We start from the raw sequence: 27,812 nt of genomic DNA, 5'->3' as shown, positions 1-27,812 counted from the left end.
AACAATTTAACTTACATCACATACAAAAAAATCTACTCTTTTACTCCCCTCCATAAAATTTTGTGGAGTTTAGCTCTTTGTATATTGTTTATACATTAAAGTGATTATAGCTGCAGTTATTTTAATCATCACATACTTTAACCTTCTTAACTGGTTAACACACCACCATATCACATTATTTAAGTATTCCTACCTTAACTATATACCTATGTTTACAAGACTATTGTGTATTCGCATATGTTTTCATGGTACTATTTAGTTTTAGCTTAAGAAACTCTTTTAGAAATTCTTTTAAGACAGATCTAGTGATGATGCTCTCTCTCGGCTTTTTTTTTTTTGGAAACAGTTTTTAACCTCTCCATTTAAGAGCGACAATTATGATGGAGACAATTATCCTGGTTGACTTTTTTTTTTAATTTGAACAATTTGAATCTATTATCCGACTCTCTCCTGACCTGTGAGGTTTCTGTTGAGAAATCAGTGGATAACCTTACGAGGGTTCTCTTATAAGTTACAAGTTCCTCTCCTACTGTTGTTTTTAAGATTTTGTTTTTGATAGTTGACAGTTTTACTCTAATGTGTTTTGGAGAAGATTGTTTTTTGAGTTGAGTTTGTCTGGTGCCTATGAGCTTCATGAACTTGGATATCCAAATCTCTCCCCTGATTTGGAAAGTTCTCAGCCACTATTTCTTTTTTTTTTTTTTAACATCTTTATTGGGATATAACTGCTTTACAATGGTGAGTTAGTTTCTGCTTTATAACAAAGTGAATCAGTTATACATATACATATGTTCCCACATCTCCTCCCTCTTCCGTCTCCCTCCCTCCCATCCTCCCTATCCCACCCCTCCAGGCGGTCACAAAGCACCGAGCTGATCTCCCTGTGCTATGCGGCTGCTTCCCACTAGCTATCTACCTTACGTTTGGTAGTGTATATATGTCCATGCCTCTCTCTCGCTTTGTCACAGCTCACCCTTCCCCCTCCCCATATCCTCAAGTCCACTCTCTAGTAGGTCTGTGTCTTTATTCTTGTCTTACCCCTAGGTTCTTCATGACATTTTTTTTTCTTAAATTCCATATATATGTGTTAGCATACGGTATTTGTCTTTCTTTTTCTGACTTACTTCACTCTGTATGACAAACTCTAGGTCCATCCACCTCATTACAAATAGCTCAATTTCGTTTCTTTTTATGGCTGAGTAATATTCCATTGTATATATGTGCCACATCTTCTTTATCCATTCATCCGATGATGGGCACTTAGGTTGTTTCCATCTCCGGGCTATTGTAAACAAAGCTTCAATGAATATTTTGGTACATGACTCTTTTTGAATTATGGTTTTCTCAGGGTATATGCCCAGTAGTGGGATTGCTGGGTCATATGGTAGTTTTATTTGTAGTTTTTTAAGGACCCTCCATACTGTTCTCCATAGTGGCTGTACCAATTCACATTCCCACCAGCAGTGCAGGAGTGTTTCCTTTTCTCCACACCCTCTCCAGCATTTATTGTTTCTAGATTTTTTGATGATGGCCATCCTGACTGGTGTGAGATATCTCATTGTAGTTTTGATTTGCATTTCTCTAATGATTAATGATGTTGAGCATTCTTTCATGTGTTTGTTGGCAGTCTGTATATCTTTGGAGAAATGTCTATTTAGGTCTTCTGCCCATTTTGGGATTGGGTTGTTTGTTTTTTTGTTATTGAGCTGCATGAGCTGCTTGTAAATTTTGGAGATTAATCCTTTGTCAGTTGCTTCATTTGCAAATATTTTCTCCCATGCTGAGGGTTGTCTTTTGGTCTTGTTTATGGTTTCCTTTGCTGTGCAAAAGCTTTGAAGTTTCATTAGGTCCCATTTGTTTATTTTTGTTTTTATTTCCATTTCTCTAGGAGGTGGGTCAAAAAGGATCTTGCTGTGATTTATGTCATAGGGTGTTCTGCCTATGTTTTCCTCTAAGAGTTTGATAGTTTCTGGCCTTACATTTAGGTCTTTAATCCATTTTGAGCTTATTTTTGTGTATGGTGTCAGGGAGTGATCTAATCTCATACTTTCACATGTACCTGTCCAGTTTTCCCAGCATCACTTATTGAAGAGGCGCTCCTTTCTCCACTGTACACTCCTGCCTCCTTTATCAAAGATAAGGTGACCATATGTGCGTGGGTTTATCTCTGGGCTTTCTATCCTGTTCCATTGATATATATTTCTGTTTTTGTGCTAGTACCATACTCTCTTGATTACTGTAGCTTTGTAGTATCGTCTGAAGTCAGGGAGCCTGATTCCTCCAGCTCCGTTTTTCATTCTCAAGATTGCTTTGGCTATTCGGGGTCTTTGGTGTTTCCATACAAATAGTGAAATTTTTTGTTCTAGTTCTGTGAAAAATACCAGTGGTAGTTTGATAGGGATTGCATTGAATCTGTAGATTGCTTTGGGTAGTATAGTCATTTTCACAATGTTGATTCTTCCAATTCAAGAACATGGTATATCTCTCCATCTATTTGTATCATCTTTAATTTCTTTCATCAGTGTCTTATAATTTTCTGCATACAGGTCTTTTGTCTCCTTAGGTAGGTTTATTCCTAGATACTTTATTCTTTTTGTTGCAACTGTAAATGGGAGTGTTTTCTTGATTTCACTTTCAGATTTTTCATCATTAGTTTATAGGAATGCAAGAGATTTCTGTGCATTAATTTTGTATCCTGCAACTCTACCAAATTCATTGATTAGCTCTAGTAGTTTTCTGGTAGCATCTTTAGGATTCTCTATGTATAGTATCATGTCATCTGCAAACAGTGACAGCTTTACTACTTCTTTTCCAATTTGGATTCCTTTTATTTCCTTTTCTTCTCTGATTGCTGTGGCTAAAACTTCAAAAACTATATTGAATAAGAGTGGTGAGCGTGGGCAACCTTGTCTTGTTCTGATCTTAGTGGAAATGCTTTCAGTTTTTCACCATTGAGGACGATGTTGGCTGTGGGTTTGTCATATATGGCCTTTATTATGTTGAGGAAAGTTCCCTATCTGCCTACTTTCTGCAGGGGTTTTATCATAAATGGGTGTCGAATTTTGTCGAAAGCCTTCTCTGCATCTATTGAGATGATCATATGTTTTTTCTCCTTCAATTTATTAATATGGTTTATCACATTGACTGATTTGCCGATATTGAAGAATCCTTGCATTCCTGGAATAAACCCCACTTGATCATGGTGTATGATCCTTTTAATGTGCTGTTGGATTCTGTTTGCTAGCATTTTGTTGAGGATTTTTGCATCTATGTTCATCAGTGATATTGGCCTGTAGTTTTCTTTCTTTGTGACATCCTTGTCTGGTTTTGGTATCAAGGTGATGGTGGCCTCGTAGAATGAATTTGAGAGTGTTCCTCCCTCTGCTATATTTTGGAAGAGTTTGAGAAGGATAGGTGTTAGCTCTTCTCTAGATATTTGATAGAATTCGCCTGTGAAGCCATCTGGTCCTGGGCTTTTGTTTGTTGGAAGATTTTTAATCACAGTTTCAATTTCAGCGCTTGTGATTGGTCTGTTCATATTTTCTCTTTCTTCCTGAATCAGTCTTGGGAAGTTGTGCATTTCTAAGAATTTGTCCATTTCTTCCAGGTTGTCCATGTTATTGGCATAGAGTTGCTTGTAGTAATCTCTCATGATCTTTAGTATTTCTGCAGTGTCAGTTGTTACTTCTCCTTTTTCATTTCTAATTCTATTGATTTGAGTCTTCTCTCTCTTTTCTTGATGAGTCTGGCTAATGGTTTATCAATTTTGTTTATCTTCTCAAAGAACTAGCTTTTAGTTTTATTGATCTTTGCTATCGTTTCCTTCATTTCTTTTTCATTTATTTCTGATCTGATTTTTATGATTTCTTTCCTTCTGCTAACTTTGGGGTTTTTTTCTTCTTCTTTCTCTCATTGCTTTAGGTGCAAGGTTAGGTTGTTTATTCGAGATGTTTCCTGTTTCTTAAGGTAGGATTGTATTGCTATAAACTTGCCTCTTAGAACTGCTTTTGCTGCATCCCATAGTTTTTGGGTCATCGTGTCTCCACTGTCATTTGCTTCTAGGTATTTTTTTGATTTCCTCTTTGATTTCTTCAGTGATCACTTGGTTATTAAGTAGTGTATTGCTTAGCCTCCATGTGTTTGTATTTTTTACAGATCTTTTCCTGTAATTGATATCTAGTCTCATGGCACTGTGGTCGGAAAAGATACTTGATACAATTATCTGTATTCTGTTGTTTTTGGATGGAGTGTCCTATAAATATCAATTAAGTCCATCTTGTTTAATGTATCATTTAAAGCTTGTGTTTCCTTATTTATTTTCATTTTGGATGATCTCTCCATTGGTGAAAGTGGGGTGTTAAAGTCCCCTACTATGAATGTGTTACTGTCGATTTCCCCTTTTTTGGCTGTATTTGCCTTATGTATTGAGGTGCTCCTATGTTGGGTGCATAAATATTTACAACTGTCATATCTTCTTTTTGGATTGATCCCTTGATCATTACGTAGTGTCCTTCTTTGTCTCTTGTAATAGTCTTTATTTTAAAGTCTATTTTGTCTGATATGAGAATTGCTCCTCCAGCTTTCTTTTGGTTTCCATTTGCATGGAATGTCTTTTTCCATACCCTTACTTTCAGTCTGTATGTGTCTCTAGGTCTGAAGTGGGTCGCTTTGTAGACAGCATATATATGGGTCTTGTTTTTGTATCCATTCAGCCAATCTGTGTCTTTTGGTTCGAGCATTTAGTCCATTTACATTTAAGTAATTATCGATATGTATGTTTCTATTCCCATTTTCTAAATTGTTTTGGGCTCGTTATTGTAGGTCTTTTCCTTCTCTTGTGTTTCTTGCCTAGAGAAGTTCCTTTAGCATTTGTTGTAAAGCTGGTTTGGTGGTGCTGAACTCTCTCAGCTTTTTCTTTTCTGTAAAGGTTTTAATTTCTCCATCGAATCTGAATGAGATCCTTGCTGAGTAGAGTAATCTTGGTAGCAGGTTTTTCTCCTTCGCCACTTTCAGTATGTCCTGCCACTCCTTTCTGGCTTGCAGAGTTTCTGCTGAGAGATCAGCTGTTAACCTTACGGGGATTCTCTTGTGTGTTATTGGTTGTTTTTCCCTTGCTACTTTTAATATGCTTTCTTTGTATTTAATATTTGACAGTTTGATTAATATGTGTCTTGGCATATTTCTCCTTGGATTTATCCTGTATGGGACTCTCTGTGCTTCCTCGACTTGATTAACTATTTCCTTTCCCATATTAGGGAAGTTTTCAACTATAATCTCTTCAAATATTTTCTCAGTCCCTTTCTCTCTTCTTCTTCTGGAACCCCTATAATTTAAATGTTGGTGCGTTTAATGTTGTCCCAGTGGTCTCTGAGACTGTCCTCAGTTCTTTTCATTCTTTTGTCTTTATTCTGCTCTGCAGTAGTTATTTCCACTATTTTATCTTCCAGGTTACTTATCCGTTCTTCTGGCTCAGTTATTCTGCTATTGATCCCATCTAGAGTATTTTTCATTTCATTTATTGTGTTGTTCATCATCGTTTGTTTCATCTTTAGTTCTTCTAGGTCCTTGTTAAATGTTTCTTCCATTTTGTCTATTCTGTTTCCAAGATTTTGGATCATCTTTACTATCATTATTCTGAATTCTTTTTCAGGGAGACTGCCAATTTCCTCTTCATTTGTTAGGTCTGGTGGGTTTTTATATTGCTCCTTCATCTGCTCTGTGTTTTTCTGTCTTCTCATTTTGCTTATCTTACTGTGTTTGGGGTCTCCTCTTTGCAGGCTGCAGGTTCGTAGTTCCTGTTGTTTTTGATGTCTGTCCCCGGTGGCTAAGGTTGGTTCAGTGGGTTGTGTAGGCTTCCTGGTGGAGGGGACTAGTGCCTGTGTTCTGGTGGATGAGGCTGGATCTTGTCTCTCTGGTGGGCAGGTCCATGTCTGGTGGTGTGTTTTGGGGTGTCTGTGGCCTTAAGAATTTAGGCAGCCTCTCTGCTAATGGGTGGGGTTGTGTTCCTGTCTTCCTAGTTGTTTGCCATAGGGTGTCCAGCACTGTAGCTTGCTGGTCGTTGACTGAAGCTGGGTGCTGGTGTTGAGATGGAGATCTCTGGGAGATTTTCTCCATTTGAAATTATGTGGAGCTGGGAGGTCTCTTGTGGACCAGTGTCCTGAAGTTGGCTCTCCCACCTCAGAGGCACAGCACTGACTCCTGGCTGCAGCACACCAAGAGCCTTTCATCCACACGGCTCCTCAATTTGGGATGATTCGTTGTCTATTCATGTATTCCACAGGTGCAGGGTACATCAAGTTGATTGTGGAGCTTTAATCCCCTGCTTCTGAGGCTGCTGGGAGAGATTTCCCTTTCTGTTCTTTCTTCTCACAGCTCCCAGGGGCTCAGCTTTGGATTTGGCCCCCCCGCCTCTGCATGTAGGTCGCTGGAGGGCGTCTGTTGTTTTGCTCAGACAGGATGGGGTTAAAGGAGCCACTGATTCAGGGGCTCTGGCTCACTCACGCCGGGGGGAGGCAGGGGCGCGGAGGGCGGGGCGAGCCTGCGGCGGCAGAGGCCAGCGTGACGTTGCAGCAGCCTGAGGCCTGCTGTGCGTTCTCCCGGGGAAGTTGTCCCTGGATCCCGGGGACCTGGCAGTGGCGGGCTGCACAAGCTCCCCAGAAGAGGGGTGTGGATAGTGACTCGTGCTCGCACACAGGCCCCTTGGTGGCGGCAGCAGCAGCCTTAGCGTCTCCCGCCTGTCTCTGGGGTCCACGCTTTTAGCCGCGGCTCGCGCCCGTCTCTGGAGTTCCTTTAAGCAGCGCTCTTAATCCCCTCTCCTCGCGCACCAGGAAACAAAGAGGGGAGAAGACGTCTCTTGCCTCCTTGGCAGCTCTAGACCTTTTCCCGGACTCCCTCCCGTCTAGCCGTGGTGCACTAACCCCTTCAGGCCGTGTTCACGCAGCCAACCCCAGTACTCTCCCTGCACTCCGACCAAAGCCTGAGCCTCAGCTCGCAGCCCCGTCCACCCCGGCGGGTGAGCAGACAAGCCTCTCGGGCTGGTGAGTGCTGGTCAGCACCGATCCTCTGTGTGGGCATCTCCCCGCTTTGCCCTCCGCACCCCTGTTGCTGTGCTCTCCTCCGTGGCTCTCCGAAGCTCTCCCCTCCGCCACCCACAGTCTCTGCCCGCGAAGGGGCTTCCTAGTGTGTGGAAACCTTTCCTCCTTCACAGCTCCCTCCCACTGGTGCAGGTCCCGTCCCTATTCTTTTGTCTCTGTTTTCTTCTTTTGCCCTACCCAGGTACGTGGGGAGTTTCTTGCCTTTTGGGAGGTCTGAGGTCTTCTGCCAGCATTCAGTATGTGTTCTGTAGGAGTTGTTCCACGTTTAGATGTATTTCTGGTGCATCTGTGGGGAGGAAGGTGTTCTCCGCGTCTTACTCTTCCATCTTCCCCTCCGCCTGGACTTTAAAGGCTTTTGTTAGAGGAAGTGAATATTAACAACTCTTTATAAATTAAAGTTGCCCTCTCCCAGGAACTTCAACACTTCTCCGGAGGGATCGAATCAGCGCATGTCCCTGGCGCCGGCTGCCCCGGGGCCACCTCAGCCACTATTTCTTTAAAGAAGCTTTCTGTCTCTATTTTTTCTTCTAAGTCTCCGTAATTCACAGAATATTGCTTTTGAGTTTATCCTATAGATCACATAGTTATTCTTCACTCTTTTTCTCTTTGTTCTCCTCTGAGTGGATATTTTCAACTTCTGTCTTCTAACTCACAGAAAATTTCTTCTGCTTGACCTGTTTTAATATTGATGGTACTTTTTAGCATTTCTTTTTTTCCTTACAATATATTTAACATATAATATTAGAATTTAAGGTGCACAACATGGTGATTTGATACATTTACGTATTATACTATGATTGCCATTGTAGCAGTAGTTATCATTACTATTTCTTATTGTGTTTAGAAAAATTAAGTTCTAGTCTCTTAGCAAGTTTATCGATTATAATAAAATACCACTGTCTAGATTCTCTGTACTGTGCATCAGATCTTTAGGAATTATTTACTCTTAGTTAAAAGTTTGTACCTTTAAATAACATCTCTCCTGTTCCCCACACCCCAGCCCCTGGCAACCAACACTCTCCTGGTTGTTTTTGTGAGTTTGGCTTTTTTTTTTTTATTTTACAAATAGATGATATCACATAGTATTTTTCATTCTCTTTTCGACTTATCTCAACATAACTTACCCAAGGTACTTAACGTTGAAAATGGTAGAATTTTCTTCTTTCTAATGACTGATAATATTCATTGTGTGTATGTAAATACAGATAAATATATAAATATAAATATCACATCTGTCTTATCCATTCATCAGTTGATAGGAATTTAGGTTTATTCCATATCTTGGCTATTGTGGATAATGCTGCAGTGAATATGGGGGTGCATATATCTTTTCAAGTTAGTGCTTTTATTTTCTTTGGATAAATACCCAGAAGTGGAATTGGTGGATCATATAGTGTGTGTGTGTGTGTGTGTGTGTGTGTGTGTGTGTGTGTGTGTGTGTGTGTGTGTGTCTATATATATATATATTTTTTTTTTTACGGTACGTGGGCCTTTCATTGCTGTGGCCCCTCCCGTTGCAGAGCAGAGGCTCTGGACGCGCAGGCTCAGCGGCCATGGCCCACGGGCCCAGCCGCTCCGCTGCCACGTGGGATCCTCCCAGACCAGGGCACGAGCCCACGCCCCCCGCACTGGCAGGCGGACTCCCAACCACTGCGTCAGCAGGCAAGCCCCGTACTTTTAAAGTTTTGAGAAACCTTCATATTGTTTTACATAGTTGCTGCAAAACATATATCCCCACTAACAGTTCACAAGTGTTCCATTTTGTCCACATCCTCACCAACGCTCATTATCTCGTTATTTAATGATAACCATTCTAACCGGTGCAAGATAATATCGTGTTGTGGTTTTGATTTGCATTGTTCTTATGATTAGTCAGGATGACATTTTTATATACCTTCGGTCATCTATATGTCTTTTTGAAAAAAAAAAATTATTTCCTGCCCATTCATACATTGGATTGTTTGGTTTCATGTGTATTTTATGAGGCTTTTTTTAGGTATTTTAATTATGTGCCTTTTATCCAATATATGGTCCACATTTTTTCCCATTTAGTTGGTTGACTTTTCATTTTGCTGATTTTTTAATTTGTTGTACCAGAAGCTTTGAAGTTTGATTTATTCTCCTTTGTTGACTTCTGCCTTTGTTTTTTGTTCTTTTGGTGTCATATTCAAAAAGTCATCAAAACAAATGTAGAGGAGTTTCTTATGTTTCTTTTAGGACTTTTATGGTATCAGGTGTTAGGTTCAAGTCTTTCACCCATCTTGAGTTCATTCTTTTTTTTTTTTTTTTATTTTTTTGCGGTACGTGGGCCTCTCACCGTTGTGGCCTCTCCTGTTGCGGAGCACAGGCTCCGGACGTGCAGGCTCAGCGGCCATGGCTCACGGACCCTGCCGCTCCTCGGCATGTGGGATCTTCCCAGACCGGGGCACAAACGCGTGTCCCCTGCATCGGCAGGCGGACTCTCAACCATTGCGCCACCAGGGAATCCCGAGTTCATTCTTTTGAGTGGTTTAAGATAGGGGTCCAGATTTACTTTTTGCTTGTGTTTATCCAGGTTTTCCAGCACCATTTATTGAAGACACTATTATTTCCCCATGGTTGTTCTTGGCTACCTTGTCAAAAGTTAGTTAACCTTCTATGTGGGGGTTTAATTCTGGGCTCTTTATCCTGTCCCTCTGGTCTGGGTGTCTATTTTGATGCTAGCACCATACTGTTTTAAATAGTATAGATGTAGTAGAGTTTGAAATTAGAAGTGTGATGATTCTGGTTTTCTTCTTTCTCAGAATTGTTTTGGCTATTCAGTTCTTTTCTGGTTTGATAGAAAGGTTAGAATTGATTTTTCTATTTCTGTAGAGAATGTCATTGGATTTTTGAGAGAGGTTTCTTTGAATCTGCAGATGGTGTTGAATTAAGGACTTCTAAATCTTAGAAATTCCTCCAACCTATAAGCATAGGATATCTTCCCATTTGTTAGTGTCTTCAATTTATTTTATCAATGCCTTGTTGTGTTCAATGTAGAGACATTTCACCAACTTTGTTAAATTTATTCCTAAGTATTTTTTTTATGGTATTGTAAATTAGAAAGTCTTATTTTTTCAGAGAGATGTTTCACTGTTTGTGTATAGAAATACAACTGATCATGTATGTTGATTTTATACAGTGCAATTTTACATACTTTGTTGATTAGTTACAACTTTTTGGTTGCTTCATTAGGATTTTTTATATAGAAAATTATGTCTTCAAATAATGACAAGTTTAGTTCTTACTTTCTTAATTGGATGCCTTTCTTTGTCTCGCCTAATTGCTTCAGCTAATACCAATACTTGCAGTACTATATGTACTGTCCATAGTAGTCTCTTATGATCCTATGTATTTCTGTAGTATCAGTGGTAATGTCTCCTCTTTCATTTCTAATTTTATTTGTCTTCTCTCTTTTTTCCTAGTCTAGCTAAAAGTCTGTGAATTATATATTTTTGAAAATCCAGCTTTTCGCTTGTTGATCCTTTCTGTTGATTTTCTTGTATCTTATTTATTTCCACTCTAGTCTTTTTTTTTTTAAGATGTTGGGGGTAGGAGTTTATTAATTAATTTTATTTTTGCTGCGTTGGGTCTTCGTTTCTGTGCGAGAGCTTTCTCTAAGTTGCGGCAAGCGGGGGCCACTCTTCATCACGGTGCGCAGGCCTCCCACTATCACGGCCTCTCTTGTTGCGGAGCACACGCTCCAGATGCGCAGGCTCAGTAGTTGTGGCTCACGGGCCTAGTTGCTCTGTGGCATGTGGGATCCTCCCAGAGCAGGGCTCGAAGCCGTGTCCCCTGTATTAGCAGGCAGATTCTCAACCACGCCGCCACCAGGGAAGCCCCTCCACTCTAGTCTTTATTATATTCTTCCCTCTGCTAACTTTAGGAAAAATTTCTTATTTTCCTAGTTCCTTGATATGTAGAGATAGATTACTTACTTAGGCACTTTCTAATTTCTTGCCATTTGCACTTATCACTATACACTTTCCTTTCTGGAATGCTTTTGCAGCATCTCATAGGATTTGGTAAGTTGTGTCTCCATTATCATTTGCTTTAAAGTTTTTAAAAATTTTTCCTTTTGATTTCTTTTTTGACTCATAGACTTTTTTGGAAGTGCACTGTGTAGTTTTCCCTTCTTTGTAGATTTTCCAGATATCCTCTTGTTGCTTTCTAGTTTTATATCATTGTGTTCAGATAGCTGGTACGATATCTTCTTAAATTTGCTAAGACATCGTTTTTCATATAATCTATCCTGGAGTATGTTCCATGTGCACTTGAGAACAAGTTGCTGGATGGAATGTTCTATATAGGCCTGTTCAGTCCATTTGGTATAATGTATAGACCAGTGTATATACACTGGTCTATATACATAAATCATTGCTCATCCAGTATATGGATGATCTATCCACTGCTCAGAGTGGAGTATTGAAGTTCCCTACTATTATTGTATTGTCTGTTTCTCCCTTCAGATCTGTTAGCATTTGCTTAATATATTTAGGTGCTCTGATGTTGGGTGTGTATCTATTTACAATTGTTACATCTTCTTGATATGTTGACCTTTGTATCATTATATTGAATATAATGACTTTGTGTCTTGATATTGTTCTTGTTAAAGTCTGTTTTGTCTGATATAAGTATGGCTTCCCCCACATTATTTGGCTTCTACTTGCATGGAATATAATATTCCATCTCTTTATTTTGAGTATATGTGTGTCTTAAAGCTGAAATGAGTGTCTTATATGCAGAATTTAATTGTACCTTATATATTTTTTATACATCCAGCCACTCTGTGGCTTTAATTTGTGAATTAAGTCCACTTTTATTTAGAGTGAATTTTGATACGTAAGGACTTATTACTGCCATATTATTAATTGCTTTCTGAATGTTTTATATCAGCGTTCCCCATCCTTCTTGGCACCAGGGTCCAGTTTCATGGAAGATAATTTTTCCACGGAGTGGGAGGTGGGGATGGTTTCGGGATAATTCAAGTGCATTACATTTATAGTTCACTTCATTTCTATTATTATTACATTGTAATATATAATGAAATAATTATACAACTCACCATAATGCAGCATCAGTGGGAGCCCTGAGCTTGCTTTCACTTGCCACTCACTGATAGGGTTTTTGTTTTTTTTGCGGTACGCGGGCCTCTCACTGTTGTGGCCTCTCCCATTGCGTAGCACAGGCTCCGGACGCGCAGGCTCAGCGGCCATGGCTCACGGGCCCAGCTGCTTCACAGCATGTGGGATCTTCCTGGACCGGGGCATGAACCCATATCCCTTGCATCAGCAGGTGGAGTCTCAACCACTGCGCCACCAGGGAAGCCCGTGATAGGGTTTTGATATGAGTCTGCAAGCAATTGATTTGTTATGATCTCTGTGCAGTCAAACCTCTCTGCTAATGATAATCTGTATTTGCAGCCGCTCTCCAGCACTAGCATCACCGCTTCAGCTCCACCTCAGATCATCAGGCATTAGATTCTCACAAGAAGCATGCAGCCTAGATCCCTCACATGCCCAGTTCACAGTAGGGTTCGCGCTCCTATGGAATCTAATGCTGCTGATAATCTGAAAGGAGGCAGAACTGAGGTGGTAATGCAAGTGATGGGGGAGCTGCTGTAAATACAGATGAAACTTCTCTTGCTTGCCCACCACTCATCTCCTGCTGTGCGGCCCAGTTCCTAACAGGCCACGGACCAGTACCAGTCCACAGTCTGGGGGTTGGGGACCCCTGTTATATATTTCCACTGTTTCTTTTTCCCCTCTGGTTCTGTCTACCTTTATAATGGGTGGTTTACCATGTTGGTATGCTCTGTTTCCTTTTTTAGAGTTTGTGATTCTACTAAAAATATTTGCTTTGGGGTTACCATGAGGTAAACATAAAATAACTCATAGTTAAAACAGTCCATTTTATGTTGATAGAAACTTATCTTTGTAGGCCTGTAAATGTTCCATTTTTAATTCTCCTTTTATATTTTTAATGTCACAATACACTTCACTTTATTCTGCATATTTTTTAAAAAGCTATTGTAGCTATGGACTTTTCTATTGCATTTTTCATTTCATCCCCACCATGTTTTTGGTTCCTTTTATTTTTTTACAGTTTTTGTCTATTTTTGTTTTCTTCATGTTTTTTCTGATTTCACTGAATTGTCTTTCAGTCTTAACTTGTAGCTCACTGAGGTTTCTTATAACAGTGTTTTTGAATTATTTATTAGGTAGATTGCAGATTTCAAAGTCTTTGGGATTAATAACTGGTAGACTCTGTAATCCTTTAGTTGTGTTAGGTTACTTTGACTTAGAAAAAAAATGTTCCTGGCGTTTTGTGCTTCTGTCTTCACTTTTGAAGTATCAGCCACCCACTCCAGTGTTTGCTAATTGTCTTCAGGAGAAAAACACCTTCTGTTGGCCCTCTAGACTTAGAGTTTCAGAGGCTTTCTCAGATCTTCTATGAATAAAAGTGTTTCATGCTTTTTATTTCATCTTTTGGCAGAATTCTTGCGCTTATATGCTCTATTTTTATCTAGCAACACAATAGGCTGGGGGCTGATAGAGCCCCTTTTCTTCTCCTAAGGGTGATGCTAATGCAGAAATTTATGGTCTGTCTCTGGCCTGCAGATGTGAGCCAGCTTCCTTTGTGTGTTCTCAAGCTGTCAGCCAAAGCCTTCCCTCACTGCCTTGGTTGTGAGCACCCATGGTAAACTAGCCACAGTGTGGATATTTGTATAATGTGTTCAGAGCACTGAGGGTGCCCACTGGCCAGTTGGGAGGATCCATGGGTGAGGCATCCCTATTCGCTCAGGGACGGGCTTCTTGATAGAGTCTGTGATACAGCAGGTAGAATCTGCACCACATCAATTTCTTCTAAGAATCCTATCTTCTACCTCTTCCCACCCCAGTCATTCATCTTATAATTCAGCACTCTAATTGGGGCAAGAAATCAATGGGCTTTTTTGGCAACATCCCACATAGTTGGAGAAGCTACATGTTAATTCACATGCTCTCACTTGCCCCTGCAGGGGAAATCATGGGCCAAGAAGAGCCCTCTTGGCCTTTAGTTGTTCAGTCTTGGGGGAGGCTTGATGTTAGTGAAACCATTCCTTTTACTTTGTTCAATTCATGGAAACTCATAAATATATATATTTTTTGCCCCAACATTATGCCAGTACTTCTCTACAAGAAACCTGAATATCCACAAAAGCTCTTTCGTTCTTAAGTGATGGATTAAAACAGGATTTTCCAGGTACCCCCAGGCTGTAGCCAAGAGGGTATGGAGCCAGTTAACAGATGACTGCAATGTCCAGAGCTGGGATTGAGGTCTCTATGCCTAATACCCTGTGCACAGGTGGGTGAGACTCCTCCTGTTCCCCTTGACATATTTTGCTGGATCCCACAGCTCCCACAAAGACACTTTGGTCTGTGAATGAAGCCAAGTTGTTATTAAAGGGGGGTATGATGAAACACACCTTATTCAATCATAATGCTGATGTAACTCCTCACAGAAGCATATTCAAGTCAAAGTGAGTAATTCAACCTGAGCTTCTTTTACTTTGTTTTTATCTTTCTTCACTTGTCTTGAAACCTCAACCATGAGGCCACCTGGAGTCTCCCATTCTTCATTTATTAAGGGAAGAAGTCCTAGAGAGAGAAAGAGAGAGAAATTCCATGTGATAGATTCTCACATGGAAAAATGATTAGGTCCTTTGTCCCTCCTAATAGAACCCCACTCTCTATAAAACCACCCACACTTTCTTGACCCAGGTCAGAGTTTCTTCCCATGCTGTAAAAAGACAAGAAGAAATCAGGGAGCTGTTACCCTTTTTCTTCACCTCCAGGAGTTCTCTTTGCTTTACATCATTATTATTTAGAAAACATTTAAAAATTCCCATGTCCAGAACTTAAAAGGATTCAGTAAATTAGTATTTCTGGGCATCATTACTTTTAAAAGATCATCAGCTTATTCAAAATGCTATCAAATTGAGAATAAGTACACGTGCCCTACTTAGTTAAATAAAAAAAGCACGTGTGAGTCACATGTAAATACTGTTAAAATGCACTTTCTGACGAGGAGGCCTGAGTTATGCCTAAAAGACTGAAATCTGAACACAATTCAGGGACAGAGACTACAGTGAAACTATTAAGGTCCTGTTTTACACTCAAGTAAATAAAACTTGGTGACAAGAAAAAAAACTTATTATAGATGATTGGAAGTGAGGATATTTGTACAATATAACACATTGGGAGGATCTCATTATCATGAAGAAACTAACCAAATATCATTTCAAGTAATTTTTAATAAACAAAACATGTAAAATGAAGACAATATCCTCCATTTTAGTTATCAGTACAACTTTCTCTCAGAGACAAAAATTCTAGTTTCAGTAAAGGCTTAGCTTAAAAAGTACAGACCAGGCTTCCCTGGTGGCGCAGTGGTTGAGAGTCCGCCTGCTGATGCAGGGGACACAGGTCCCCGGTCCGGGAAGATCCCACATGCCGCGAAGCAGCTGGGCCTGTGAGCCATGGCCACTGAGCCTGCGTGTCCGGAGCCTGTGCTCCACAACGGGAGAGGCCACAACAGTGAGAGGCCCGCGTACTGCAAAAAAAAAAACTGAATCAGGAAGAAACAGACAATTTGAACAGACCTATCAATAGAAGTGAAATAGAATCTGTAAACTAAAAAATTCCCTACCAACAAAAGTCCAGGACCAGATAGCTTCACAGGCAAATTCTACCAAACATACAAAAAAGAACTTATACCAATTGTTTTCAGCCTCTTCCAAAAGGTTGAACAGGAAGGAATACTCCCAAAGACATTCTATGAAGCCACCATCACCCTGATCCCAAAACCAGACAAAGATGCTACCAAAAAAAAAATTACAGGTCAATATCTCTGATGAATATAGATGCAAAAACTATCAATAAAATATTAGCAAACTGAATCAAATAACACATAAAAAGTCATATACCATGACCACATTGGCTGTATCTAAGGGTTAAAAGGATGATTCAACATACACAAATCAATGTGATACACCATATCAACAACAACAAAAAAAGACAAGATCCACATGATCATCTAAAGAGATGCAGAAAAAGCATTTCCTAAAATTCAACATCCATTCATGATAAAATCCCTTGCAAAAGTGGGCATAAAGGGAACATATCCCAACATAATAAAAGCTATTTATGACAAACCCACAGCCAATATACTACTCAATAGTAAAAAGCAGAAAGCCTTACCACTAAAATCTGGAACATGACAAGGATGCCCAGTCTCACCACTTCTCTTCAGCATAGTCCTGGTGACAGCAATAAGACAAGAAAAAGAAAAGGTATCCAGATTGGAAGACAAGAGGTAAAATTTTCATTCTATGCAGATGACATAGTACTATATACAGAAAACTCTAAAGAGTCCATAAAAAAACTACTAGAACTGATAAACAGATTCAGGAAGGTAGCAGGATACAAGATTAACATACAGAAATTGATTTCATTTGTTTACATTTACAATGAAATATTAAAAAAGCAGTGTAAACGAACAATTCCTTTTAAAATCACATCAAAAAATAAAATACTTAGGAGTAAACCTCACCAAGTAGGTGAAAGACTTATATGCTAAGAACTACAAAATATTAATAAAGGAAATTGAAGATGATTCAAAGAAAGGGATATTCCATGCTCTTGAAGAATTAATAGTTAAAATGGCCATAATACCCAAAGCAACCTGCAGATATAATGTGATCCCCATCAAATTATCTGTGACATTTTTTACAGAACAAGAACAAATAATCCTAAAATTTATACAGAACCATAAAAGACCGAGAGTTGACAAAGCAACCTGAGGAAAAAGAATAAAGCAGGAACCATAAACCCTTCCAGACTTTAGATACTACTACAAAGCTACAGGAATGAAAACAATGTGATATAGGAGCGGAGTCAAGATGGCAGGGTAGGAGGACACAGAGTTCATGTCTCACAACAATTAGGGCACCTACCAAGCACTGGTGGGGAACCACAGACACCTAATGGGATGGGAGGAACCCCGGAGTGACCAGGTAGGACATGTGGGGGAGAGAGCGGAAAGGAGAAGTGGAGGCAGGATGGGACCAGCACTCATGAAGGGAAGCTGGGGGAGGGGAGGGGTACCCATACCTGGAGGGGCCCACCCTCAGTGAGGGGAGCAACGGGGACAGGGAGAGACCCTCAGGAGATCAGAGGAATGAAAGGGAAAGCAGCTAGCATGTTCCCCACCCACTTGGGCCCTGGGGAGCCTGCTGAGGTCCTGGGCCTTATCCTCTGCCTTCCTAGGTCCCCTCTGGTCACGTGGGTCCCTGAGGGCATGGGGGGGGACCAGTGCCCCTGAGGGGTAGCTGGGGGAGGGGAGGGGTGGAGATTTCCCAGGAGACCCCAAGGGGGGCAGCAGCCAATGAAAAGAAGTGACAGAATCCTGCAACTCTGTGAGGGTGAGTCCCTCCTGGTTCCTACACTCTTTCCCTCCTGGATAACCCTGGTCTCCCCATCCCTGTTTGTGTGAGGAAATTGTTCCCATTCCCTCTGACCAATGGGGTCATTTAGTGGAGCTTTCAGATGCCATTTTCCTCCATTTCTTTCATTCTGCATTCTTCCTTGCCTCTCTGGGGAGAATAGAGTATGTTGGCAGGGGAAATGAAAGGCATTTTAGCCATACCATGCCATAAGCTGAATCCTTGAAGTTAGAAGAGCCAGTTTTCAATTGCGAGGCATCCTCCAAAATTGGCCATCAAAACTCATTTCACCATCACAGGGCCTGCAAGACACTAAGCAGTGTACAGTGCCAAGAAGAGTGTATAAAAACCTTGTCTCCATTAGTTAAACAACAGACGTTGATTACAATCTTCCTCTTTTCGAGCTGATGTTTAAAATGTATCAACAGGATATGGCTGTTTCGTTTTTGGTGACCACCCCAGAGGTTGAGTAACTCATTACATTTAAGTTGACTCCTCGTCTGTCTCTTACTGTGAAATTTAATATAGGAGATGTTGTTTGGTTAATGTTAATTTTTACGGGACAATGAGGAAATTCTAACATTTTGTCTTTCTCTTTTTGGTGCTCTCCTACAGCCTCCACAACGGCCAATGCTCATCCAGGCATCCCACAGGAAATCTGTCCTGGAGATGGATCGCCCAATTAGCTCACTGATCAGGACTGATGACTTGAAATCCACCTGGCCCTCAGGGCATCCCATCAAGAGAAGTTTGGTCCAGGACTTCATAAGCAGCATCCAGGCACCAGGCAAGAGATCTGCTCAGATCTCCACCCTGGCTTGTCTGAACCCACCAAAGAAACCCAGACTGAGTCCCATCCAATTTCCCAAGAAGAGCACCCTGAGACCAGATCCGGGGCTTTTCCAGAATCTGCAGCCTCCACCCAGTACCACCAGACCTGGGCCAACCGTGGCACCCCAAGTGACCAGGAAGACACCTGCACAGGTGCAAAGCATTAACCTCCAGCCTCCACACAACACATCTTACCTGAATACTCTCCAGGCCTACACCAGAGTCCAGCCTCCACCCCTCAAACATGTTCCGGGCCAGTCTCTCAGGATGCTCTTCAGGAGAGTAGGCAAAGCCTGGTGGAGCTGCACATACATGACATCTCCCTCTTCGTCTCCTGCTGAGAAGCCAACCCCTCCTGCTCAGAGCCCAGCCATGGGCAAGAAGTCTGAGGAGCACTGTGCCCCAGGCCCCTGGAGTGTCCTCTATGGTGACCTTCAGATTTCTTCTTCCTCTGAAGAGAGTGAGTGAGAGGGAGACACCAATGACCACTAAGACATGTCCTTCAGCCCCAGGTACCCTGGAGGTGACTGTGGAACAGAGGAGGGGAAGTCCCAAGGAGTGGCCTGTCCCTGGTGAATCAGTGATTCTTCACCTCTGGGGGGTGGGTGGGTGAAACAGTAGTGGAAACCCAGGTTTTGCTTAGGGACACATGTGGAAAGCACTGCATTTTCTCCTGATGGAATTAGAGTCAACATGGAAATGGTGCTTATCAAACTGGAATGTCAGTTCTTTTGCAAACTCAATCCTTTGTAGACAACTTTGAGACAATTCCACGAGAAAGTTTTAACTGTGGTGTAAATAGAAAGTTGTGGTGAGAATCTGGAATTGGTGGCAAATGTCTGAAAGTATTGCAGCTGACTAACGGGCCTAACTCTGCTTTACAGAATGACAGCAGGGCCCTGAGTTAAGATGAGATTTGTGGATTCTGCAGACTTCTTTCCATGTAAATCATACAGGGGACTGCTCCTGTGGCTTTGTTTATTATTATTATTATTATTTCCTTAGTAAACATTATTCTAAACCTTTGTTTAAAATTTTTCTTTCAATACCAATAAAATTCTAGGTAAAACAAGTCATGACATACATGGTTTTTATTTTTCAGCCTTGAAGATCCCCTTAACATTTTTTATCCTCAAAGCTTATGGAACTGGGAGGACAGAGGAGCTTGGAAGGACTGAGGCTATTCAGAAATATAGACTCTCAGGCACCCGTGCCCCCAAGACCACTCACTGGTCAGTATATGCACATACACAGTGTGCCCTTGTCAATGTCAGGCATGGAGAATGCGATAAGCACTGTAAGCTGACTTGTTCTCACTGAGGCCCACATGCCACTCTGAGGGTGAATTTTAATAGCTACATATGCCTCAATCTTACTTCAAAGGATCCCATATTTTGGTTGTCTGTTTTGAGGCCCGGGTATTGGGATTTCAGCTGCTCTCCAGATGAGTGGATTAGGTGACAATGTTTGAGACCCACTGGAGGTGGTGTGCCAGGATATCCCCTAAGTCCCATGTCATCTCCTTTTTCTAACATAGGACACAGTTTGACTAGGACCAAGGAAAACTATGTAGCTTTATAGAGGGAACTTCCTGGGAGGAGCCAATGGCTGCTCCCTCCATCCTAGAGAACACCTGTTTGGAGAGTACGTCTTCCTTCTGCAGAACTCTGTACCTCCAGGACAGAAAAGCCACTGTGGTTGGAGGAAAGGAAAAGGTCTTTTAAATATGTAGGAAATAGGCTCCCCTTTGGGCTACACCCAGAGCCTGCTACAACTGTGGATATAAACCTGTTGCCAGTGACCTACGTCACAGTTTATGCCTTTTCCTCCCTTGTCTTCTGACCAAATCCGGCCTTTCACTGAATGATGGACTCTGACAAAACCCAAATAGCGGAGAGAGGCAGGAAGACGGCGGAAGAGTAAAACGTGGAGATCTGCTTCCTCCCCACAGATACACCAGAAATATATCTACACGTGGAAAAACTCCTACAGAACACCTACTGAACGCTGGCAGAAGACCTCAGACCTCCCAAAAGGCAAGAAACTCCCCACATACCTGGGTAGGGCAAAAGAAAAAATAAACAGAGACATAAGAATAGGGATGGGATCTGCACCAGTGGGAGGGACCTGTGAAGGAGGAAAGGTTTCCACAGACTAGGAAGCCCCTTCACTGGCAGAAACTGTGGGTGGCGGAGGGGGGAAGCTTCGGTGCTGTGGAGGAGAGCACAGCAACGGGTGCGGAGGGCAAAGCGGAGGGATTCCCGCACAGAGGATCGGTGCCGACCGGCACTCACCAGGCTGAGAGGCTTGTCTGCTTACCCACCGGGGCGGGCGGGGCTGGGAGCTGAGGCTCAGGCTTTGGTCGGAGTGCAGGGAGAGGACTGGGGTTGGCGGTGTGAACACAGCCTACAGGGGGTTAGTGCACCACGGCTAGCCGGGAGGGAGTCCGGGGAAAAGTCTGGACCTGCCGAAGAGGCAAGAGACTTTTTCTTCCCTCTTTGTTTCCAGGTGCGTGAGGAGAGGGGATTAAGAGCACTGTTTAAAGGAGCTCCAGAGATGGGCGCGACCCGCGACTAGCAGTGCGGACTCCAGAGACGGGCATGAGACACTAAGGCTGCTGCTGCCGCCACCAAGAAGCCTGTGTGCGAGCACAGGTCACTATCCACACCTCCCCTCCCCAAAGCCTGTACAGCCAGCCACTGCCAGGGTCCCGGAATCCAGGGACAACTTCACCTGGAGAACGCACGAGGCACCTCAGGCTGGTGCAATGTCCCGCCGACCTCTGCTGCCGCAGGCTCATCCCACAACCGCACCCCTTCCTCCCCCCAGCCTGAGTGAGCCAGAGACCCCGAGCAGCTGCTCCTTTAACCCCATCCTGTCTGAGCAAAGAACAGACGCCCTCCAGCGACCTACACAAAGAGGCAGGGCCAAATCCAAAGCTGAGCCCCGGGAGCTGTGCGAACAAAGAAGAGAAAGGGAAATCTCTCCCAGCAGCCTCAGAAGCAACGGATTAAAGCTCCACAGTCAACTTGATGTACCCTGCATCTGTGTAATACATGAATAGGCAACGAATCATCCCAAATTGAGGAGGTGGACTTTGAGAGCATGATATATTATTTTTTCCCCTTTTCCTCTTTATGTGAGTGTGTATGTGTATGCTTCTGTGTGAGATTCTGTCTGTATAGCTTTGCTTTCCCCATTTCTCCTAGGGTTCTATCCATCCTTTTTTTTTTCTTGAAAAAATTTTTTTTCTTAATAATTATTTTTTATTTTAATAACTTTATTTTACCTTCCTTCCTTCCTTCCTTTTTCTTTCTTTCTACTTTTTCTCCCTTTTATTCTGAGCCGTGCTGATGAAACGCACTTGGTGCTGCAGCCAGGAGTCAGTGCTGTGCCTCTGAGGTGGGAGAGCCAACTTCAGGACACTGGTCCACAAGAGACCTCCCAGCTCCACATAATTTCAAATGGAGAAAATCTCCCAGAGATCTTCATCTCAACACCAGCACCCAGCTTCAGTCAACGACCAGCAAACTACAGTGCTGGACACCCTATGCCAAACAACTAGCAAGACAGGAACACAACCCCACCCATTAGCAGAGAGGCTGCCTAAAATCATAATAAGGCCACAGACAACCCAAAACACACCACCAGACATGGACCTGCCCACCAGAGAGACAAGATCCAGCCTCATCCCAGAACAGACACTAGTCACCTCCACCAGGAAGCCTACACAACCCACTGAACCAACCTTAGCCACTGGGGACAGACGTCAAAAACAACGGGAATTACGAACCTGCAGCCTGCAAAAAGGAGACCCCAAACACAGTAAGATAAGCAAAATGAGAAGACAGAAAAACACACAGCAGATGAAGGAGCAAGATAAAAACCCACCAGACCTAACAAATGAAGAGGAAATAGGCTATCTCCCTGAAAAAGAATTCAGAATAATGATAGTAAAGATAATCCAAAATCTTGGAGATAGAATACAGAAAATGCAAGAAACATTTAACAATGACCTAGAAGAACTAAAGATGAAACAAGCAACGATGAGCAACACAATAAATGAAATTAAAAATACTCTAGATGGGATCAATAGCAGAATAACTGAGCCAGAAGAACGGATAAGTGACCTGGAAAATAAAATAGTGGAAATAACTACTGCAGAGCAGAATAAAGACAAAAGAATGAAAAGAACTGAGGACAGTCTCAGAGACCTCTGGGACAACATTAAATGCACCAACATTCGAATTATAGGGGTTCCAGAAGAAGAAGAGAAAAAGAAAGGGACTGAGAAAATATTTGAAGAGATTACAGTTGAAAACCTCCCTAATTACGGGAAAGGAAATAGTTAATCAAGTCGAGGAAGCACACAGAGTCCCATACAGGATAAATCCAAGGAGAAATAGCCAGGACATATATTAATCAAACTGTCAAAAATTAAATACAAAGAAAACATATTAAAAGCAGCAAGGGAAAAACAACAAATAACATACAACGGAATCCCCATAAAGTTAACAGCTGATCTTTCAGCAGAAACTCTGCACGCCAGAAGGGACTGGCAGGACATATTTAAAGTGATGAAGGAGAAAAACCTGCAACCAAGATTACTCTACCCAGCAAGGATCTCATTCAGATTTGATGGAGAAATTAAAACTTTTACAGACAAGCAAAAGGTGAGAGTTCAGCACCACCAAACCAGCTTTACAACAAATGCTAAAGGAACTTCTCTAGGCAAGAAACACAAGAGAAGGAAAAGACCTAAAATAACGAACCCAAAACAATTTAGAAAATGAGAATAGGAACATACATATCGATAATTACCTTAAATGTAAATGGACTAAATGCTCCCACCAAAAGACACAGATTGGCTGAATGGATACAAAAACAAGACTCTTATATATGCTGTCTACAAGAGACCCACTTCACACCTAGAGACACATACAGACTGAAAGTAAGGGGATGGAAAAAGATATTCCATGCAAATGGAAACCAAAAGAAAGCTGGAGTAGCAATTCTCATATTAGACAAAACAGACTTTAAAATAAAGACTATTAGAAGAGACAAAGAAGGACACTACATAATGATCAAGGGATCGATCCAAGAAGATATAACAATTATAAATATTTAGTCACCCAACATAGGAGCCCCTCAATACATAAGGCAAATACTAACAGCCATAAAACGGGAAATCGACAGTAACACATTCATAGTAGGGGACTTTAACAGCCCACTTTCACCAATGGAGAGATCATCCAAAATGAAAATAAATAAGGAAACATAAGCTTTAAATGGTACATTAAACAAGATGGATTTAATTGATATTTATAGGACATTCCATCCAAAAACAACAGAATACACATTTTTCTCAAGTGCTCATGGAACATTCTCCAGGATGGATCATAATCTTGGGTCACAAGTCAAGAATTGATAAGTTTAAGAAAATTGAAATTGTTTCAAGTATCTTTTCTGACCACAACGCTATGAGACTAGATATCCATTACAGGAAAAGATCTGTAAAAAATACAAACACATGGAGGCTAAGCAATACACTACTTAATAACCAAGTGATCACTGAAGAAATCAAAGAGGAAATCAAAAAAATACCTAGAAACAAATGACAGTGGAGACACGATGACCCAAAACCTATGGGATGCAGCAAAAGCAGTTCTAAGAGGCAAGTTTATAGCAATACAATCCTACCTTAAGAAACAGGAATCATCTCGAATAAACAACCTAACCTTGCACCTAAAGCAATTAGAGAAAGAAGAACAAAAGAACCCCAAAGTTAGCAGAAGGAAAGAAATCATAAAGATCAGATCAGAAATAAATGAAAAAGAAATGAAGGAAACGATAGCAAAGATCAATAAAACTAAAAGCTGGGTCTTTGAGAAGATAAACAAAACTGGTAAACCATTAGCCAGACTCGTCAAGAAAAAAAGGGAGAAGACTCAAATCAATAGAATTAGAAATGAAAAAAGAGAAGTAACAACTGACACTGCAGAAATACAAAAGATCATGAGAGATTACTACAAGCAACTCTATGCCAATAAAATGGACAACCTGGAAGAAATGGACAAATTCTTAGAAATGCACAACCTGCTAAGACTGAATCAGGAAGAAATAGAAAATATGAACAGACCAATCACAAGCACTGAAATTGAAACTGTGATTAAAAATCTTCCAACAAACAAAAGCCCAGGACCAGATGGCTTCACAGGCGAATTCTATCAAACATTTAGAGAAGAGCTAACACCTATCCTTCTCAAACTCTTCCAAAATATAGCAGAGGGAGGAAAACGCCGAAACTCATTTTACGAGGCCACCATCACCCTGATACCAAAACCAGACAAGGATGTCACAAAGAAAGAAAACTACAAGCCAATATGAGTGATGAACACAGATGCAAAAATCCACAACAAAATACTAGGAAACAGAATCCAACAGCACATTAAAAGGATCATACACCATGATCAAGTGGGGTTTATTCCAGGAATGCAAGGATTCTTCAATATACGCAAATCAATCAACATGATAAACCATATTAACAAATTGAAGGAGAAAAACCATATGATCATCTCAATAGATGCAGAGAAGGCTTTCGACAAAATTCAACACCCATTTATGATAAAAACCTTGCAGAAAGTAGGAATAGAGGGAACTTTCCTCAACATAATAAAGTCCATATATGACAAACCCACAGCCAACATCGTCCTCAATGGTGAAAACCTGAAATCATTTTCACTAAGTTCAGGAACAACAGAAGGTTGCCCACTCTCACCACTCTTATTCAACATAGTTTTGGACGTTTTAGCCACAGCAATCAGAGAAGAAAAGGAAATAAAAGGAATCCAAATCGGAAAACAAGAAGTAAAGGTGTCACTGTTTGCAGATGACATGATACTCTACATAGAGAATCCTAAAGATGCTACCAGAAAACTACGAGAGCTAATCAATGAATTTGGTAATGTAGCAGGATACAAAATTAATGCACAGAAATCTCTGGCATTCCTATACACTAATGATGAAAAATCTGAAAGTGAAATCAAGAAAACACCCCATTTACCATTGCAACAAAAAGAATAAAGTATCTAGGAATAAACCTACCTAACGAGACAAAAGACTTGTATGCAGAAAATTATAAGACACTGATGAAAGAAATTAAAGATGATACAAATAGATGGAGAGATATACCATGTTCTTGAATTGGAAGAATCAACATTGTGAAAATGACTATTCTACCCAAAGCAATCTACAGATTCAATGCAATCCCTATCAAACTACCACTGGCATTTTTCACAGAACTAGAACAAAAAATTTCACCATTTGTATGGAAACACCAAAGACCCCGAATAGCCAAAGCAATCTTGAGAACGAAAAACGGAGCTGGAGGAATCAGGCTCCCTGACTTCAGACGATACTACAAAGCTACAGTAATCAAGACAGTATGGTACTTGCACAGAAACCGAAATATAGATCAATGGAACAGGATAGAAAGCCCAGAGATAAATCCATGCACCTATGGTCAACTAATGACAAAGGAGGCAAGGATATACAATGGAGAAAAGACAGACTCTTCAATAAACGGTGCTGGGAAAACTGAACAGGTACATGTAAAAGTATGAGATTAGATCACTCCCTAACACCATACACAAAAATAAGCTCAAGATGGATTTAAGACCTAAATTTAAGGCCAGAAACTATCAAACTCTTAGAGGAAAACATAGGCAGAACACTCTATGACATAAATCACAGCAAGATCCTTTTTGACCCACCTCCTAGAGAAATGGAAATAAAAACAAAAACAAATGGGACCTAATGAAACTTCAAAGCTTTTGCACAGCAAAGGAAACCATAAACAAGACCCAAAACAACCCTCAGCATGGGAGAAAATGTTTGCAAATGAAGCAACTGACAAAGGATTAATCTCCAAAATTTACAAGCAGCTCATGCAGCTCAATAACAAAATAACAAACAACCCAATCTAAGAATGGGCAGAAGACCTAAATAGACATTTCTCCAAAGAAGATATACAGACTGCCAACAAACACATGAAAGAATGCTCAACATCATTAATCATTAGAGAAATGCAAATCGAAACTATAATGAGATATCATCTCACACCAGTCAGAATGGCCATCATCAAAATATCTAGAAACAATAAATGCTGGAGAGGGTGTGGAGAAAAGGGAACACTCTTGCAGTCTTGGTGGGAATGTGAATTGGTACAGCCACTATGGAGAACAGTATGGAGGTTCCCTAAAAAACTACAAATAGAACTACCATATGACCCAGCAATCCCACTACTGGGCATATACCCTGAGAAAACCATAATTCAAAAAGAGTCATGTACCAAAATGTTCAGAAAGAGAGAGACAAATACCGTATGCTAATACATATATATGGAATTTAAGAAAAAAAATGTCATGAAAAACCTAGGGGTGAAACAGGAATAAAGATACAGACTTACTAGAGAATGGACTTGAGGCTATGGGGAGGGGGAAGGGTAAACGGTGACAAAGTGAGAGAGAGGCATGGACATATATACACTACCAAACGTAAGGTAGATAGCTAGTGGGAAGCAGCCGCATAGCACAGGGAGATCAGCTCGGTGCTTTGTGACCGCCTGGAGGGGTGGGATAGGGAGGGTGGGAGGGAGGGAGACGCAAGCAGGAAGAGATATGGGAACATATGTATATATATAACTGATTCATTTTGTTGTGAAGCTGAAACTAACATACCATTGTAAAGCAATTATACTCCAATAAAGATGTTAAAATGGAAAAAAAAAAACCACAAAAAGCGTCATGTACCAAAATGTTCATTGCAGCTCTATTCACAATAGCCCAGAGATGGAAACAACCTAAGTGTCCATCATCGGATGAATGGATAAAAAGATGTGGCCCATATATACAATGGAATATTACTTAGACATAGAAAGAAACGAAATTGAGCTATTTGTAATGAGGTGGATGGACCTAGAGTCTGTCATACAGAGTGAAGTAAGTCAGAAAGAGAAAGCCAAATACTGTATGCTAACACATATATATGGAATTTTAGGGAAAAAAATGTCATGAAGAACCTAGGGGTAAGACAGGAATAAAGACACAGACCTACTAGAGAATGGACTTGAGGATATGGGGAGGGGAAGGGTAAGCTGTGACAAAGTGAGAGAGTTGCATGGACATATATACACTACCGAACGTAAAGTGGATAGCTAGTGGGAAGCAGCCGCATAGCACAGGGAGATCAGTTTGGTGCTTTGTGACCACCTGGAGGGGAGGGATGGGGAGGGTGGGAGGGAGGGAGACGCAAGAAGGAAGAGATATAGGAACATATGTTTATGTATAACTGATTCACTTTGTTATAAAGCAGAATCCAACACA

The 27,812-nt window shown here is 41.1% G+C and overlaps 1 protein-coding gene and 1 long non-coding RNA gene across 8 annotated transcripts in view; one reads left to right on the top strand and one right to left on the bottom strand.

Annotated features, from left to right (window-relative positions):
• The window catches only part of LOC109551821 (uncharacterized), a 40,443-nt gene extending 21,682 nt beyond the window's left edge, over positions 1 to 18,761 (bottom strand). Inside the window, exons 1-4 of the long non-coding RNA XR_012329652.1 lie at positions 18,625 to 18,761; positions 17,802 to 17,910; positions 15,524 to 16,413; positions 12,178 to 14,752 (exon numbers count right to left, since the gene is read on the bottom strand). This is a non-coding gene — a long non-coding RNA (uncharacterized lncRNA). The remainder of the gene's footprint in view (positions 1 to 12,177; positions 14,753 to 15,523; positions 16,414 to 17,801; positions 17,911 to 18,624) is intronic.
• The window catches only part of LOC141277802 (putative protein FAM90A10), a 112,617-nt gene extending 91,553 nt beyond the window's left edge, over positions 1 to 21,064 (top strand). For 5 of the 7 annotated variants that reach the window (XM_073799887.1, XM_073799884.1, XM_073799885.1 and 2 more), the window contains 4 exons: positions 18,214 to 18,889; positions 19,532 to 19,661; positions 20,321 to 20,465; positions 20,938 to 21,064. In XM_073799887.1, coding sequence (XP_073655988.1) covers positions 18,214 to 18,889; positions 19,532 to 19,661; positions 20,321 to 20,465; positions 20,938 to 21,006 — 1,020 coding nt within the window. In that variant the 3' untranslated portion in view covers positions 21,007 to 21,064. Of the gene's footprint in view, positions 1 to 14,347; positions 14,460 to 18,213; positions 19,509 to 19,531; positions 19,662 to 20,320; positions 20,466 to 20,937 lie in introns of those variants that run through there. The other 2 variants (XM_073799889.1, XM_073799890.1) reach the window with 2 other exon arrangements.
• The last annotated feature ends 6,748 nt before the right edge of the window (positions 21,065 to 27,812 follow it).

The sequence above is a fragment of the Tursiops truncatus genome, chromosome 2 (genome assembly GCF_011762595.2).
Source record: "Tursiops truncatus isolate mTurTru1 chromosome 2, mTurTru1.mat.Y, whole genome shotgun sequence".
NCBI classification, from domain to species: domain Eukaryota; kingdom Metazoa; phylum Chordata; class Mammalia; order Artiodactyla; family Delphinidae; genus Tursiops; species Tursiops truncatus.
Note: the sequence above shows the minus strand (reverse complement) of the source record. Positions and strands in the feature narration are given on the sequence as shown.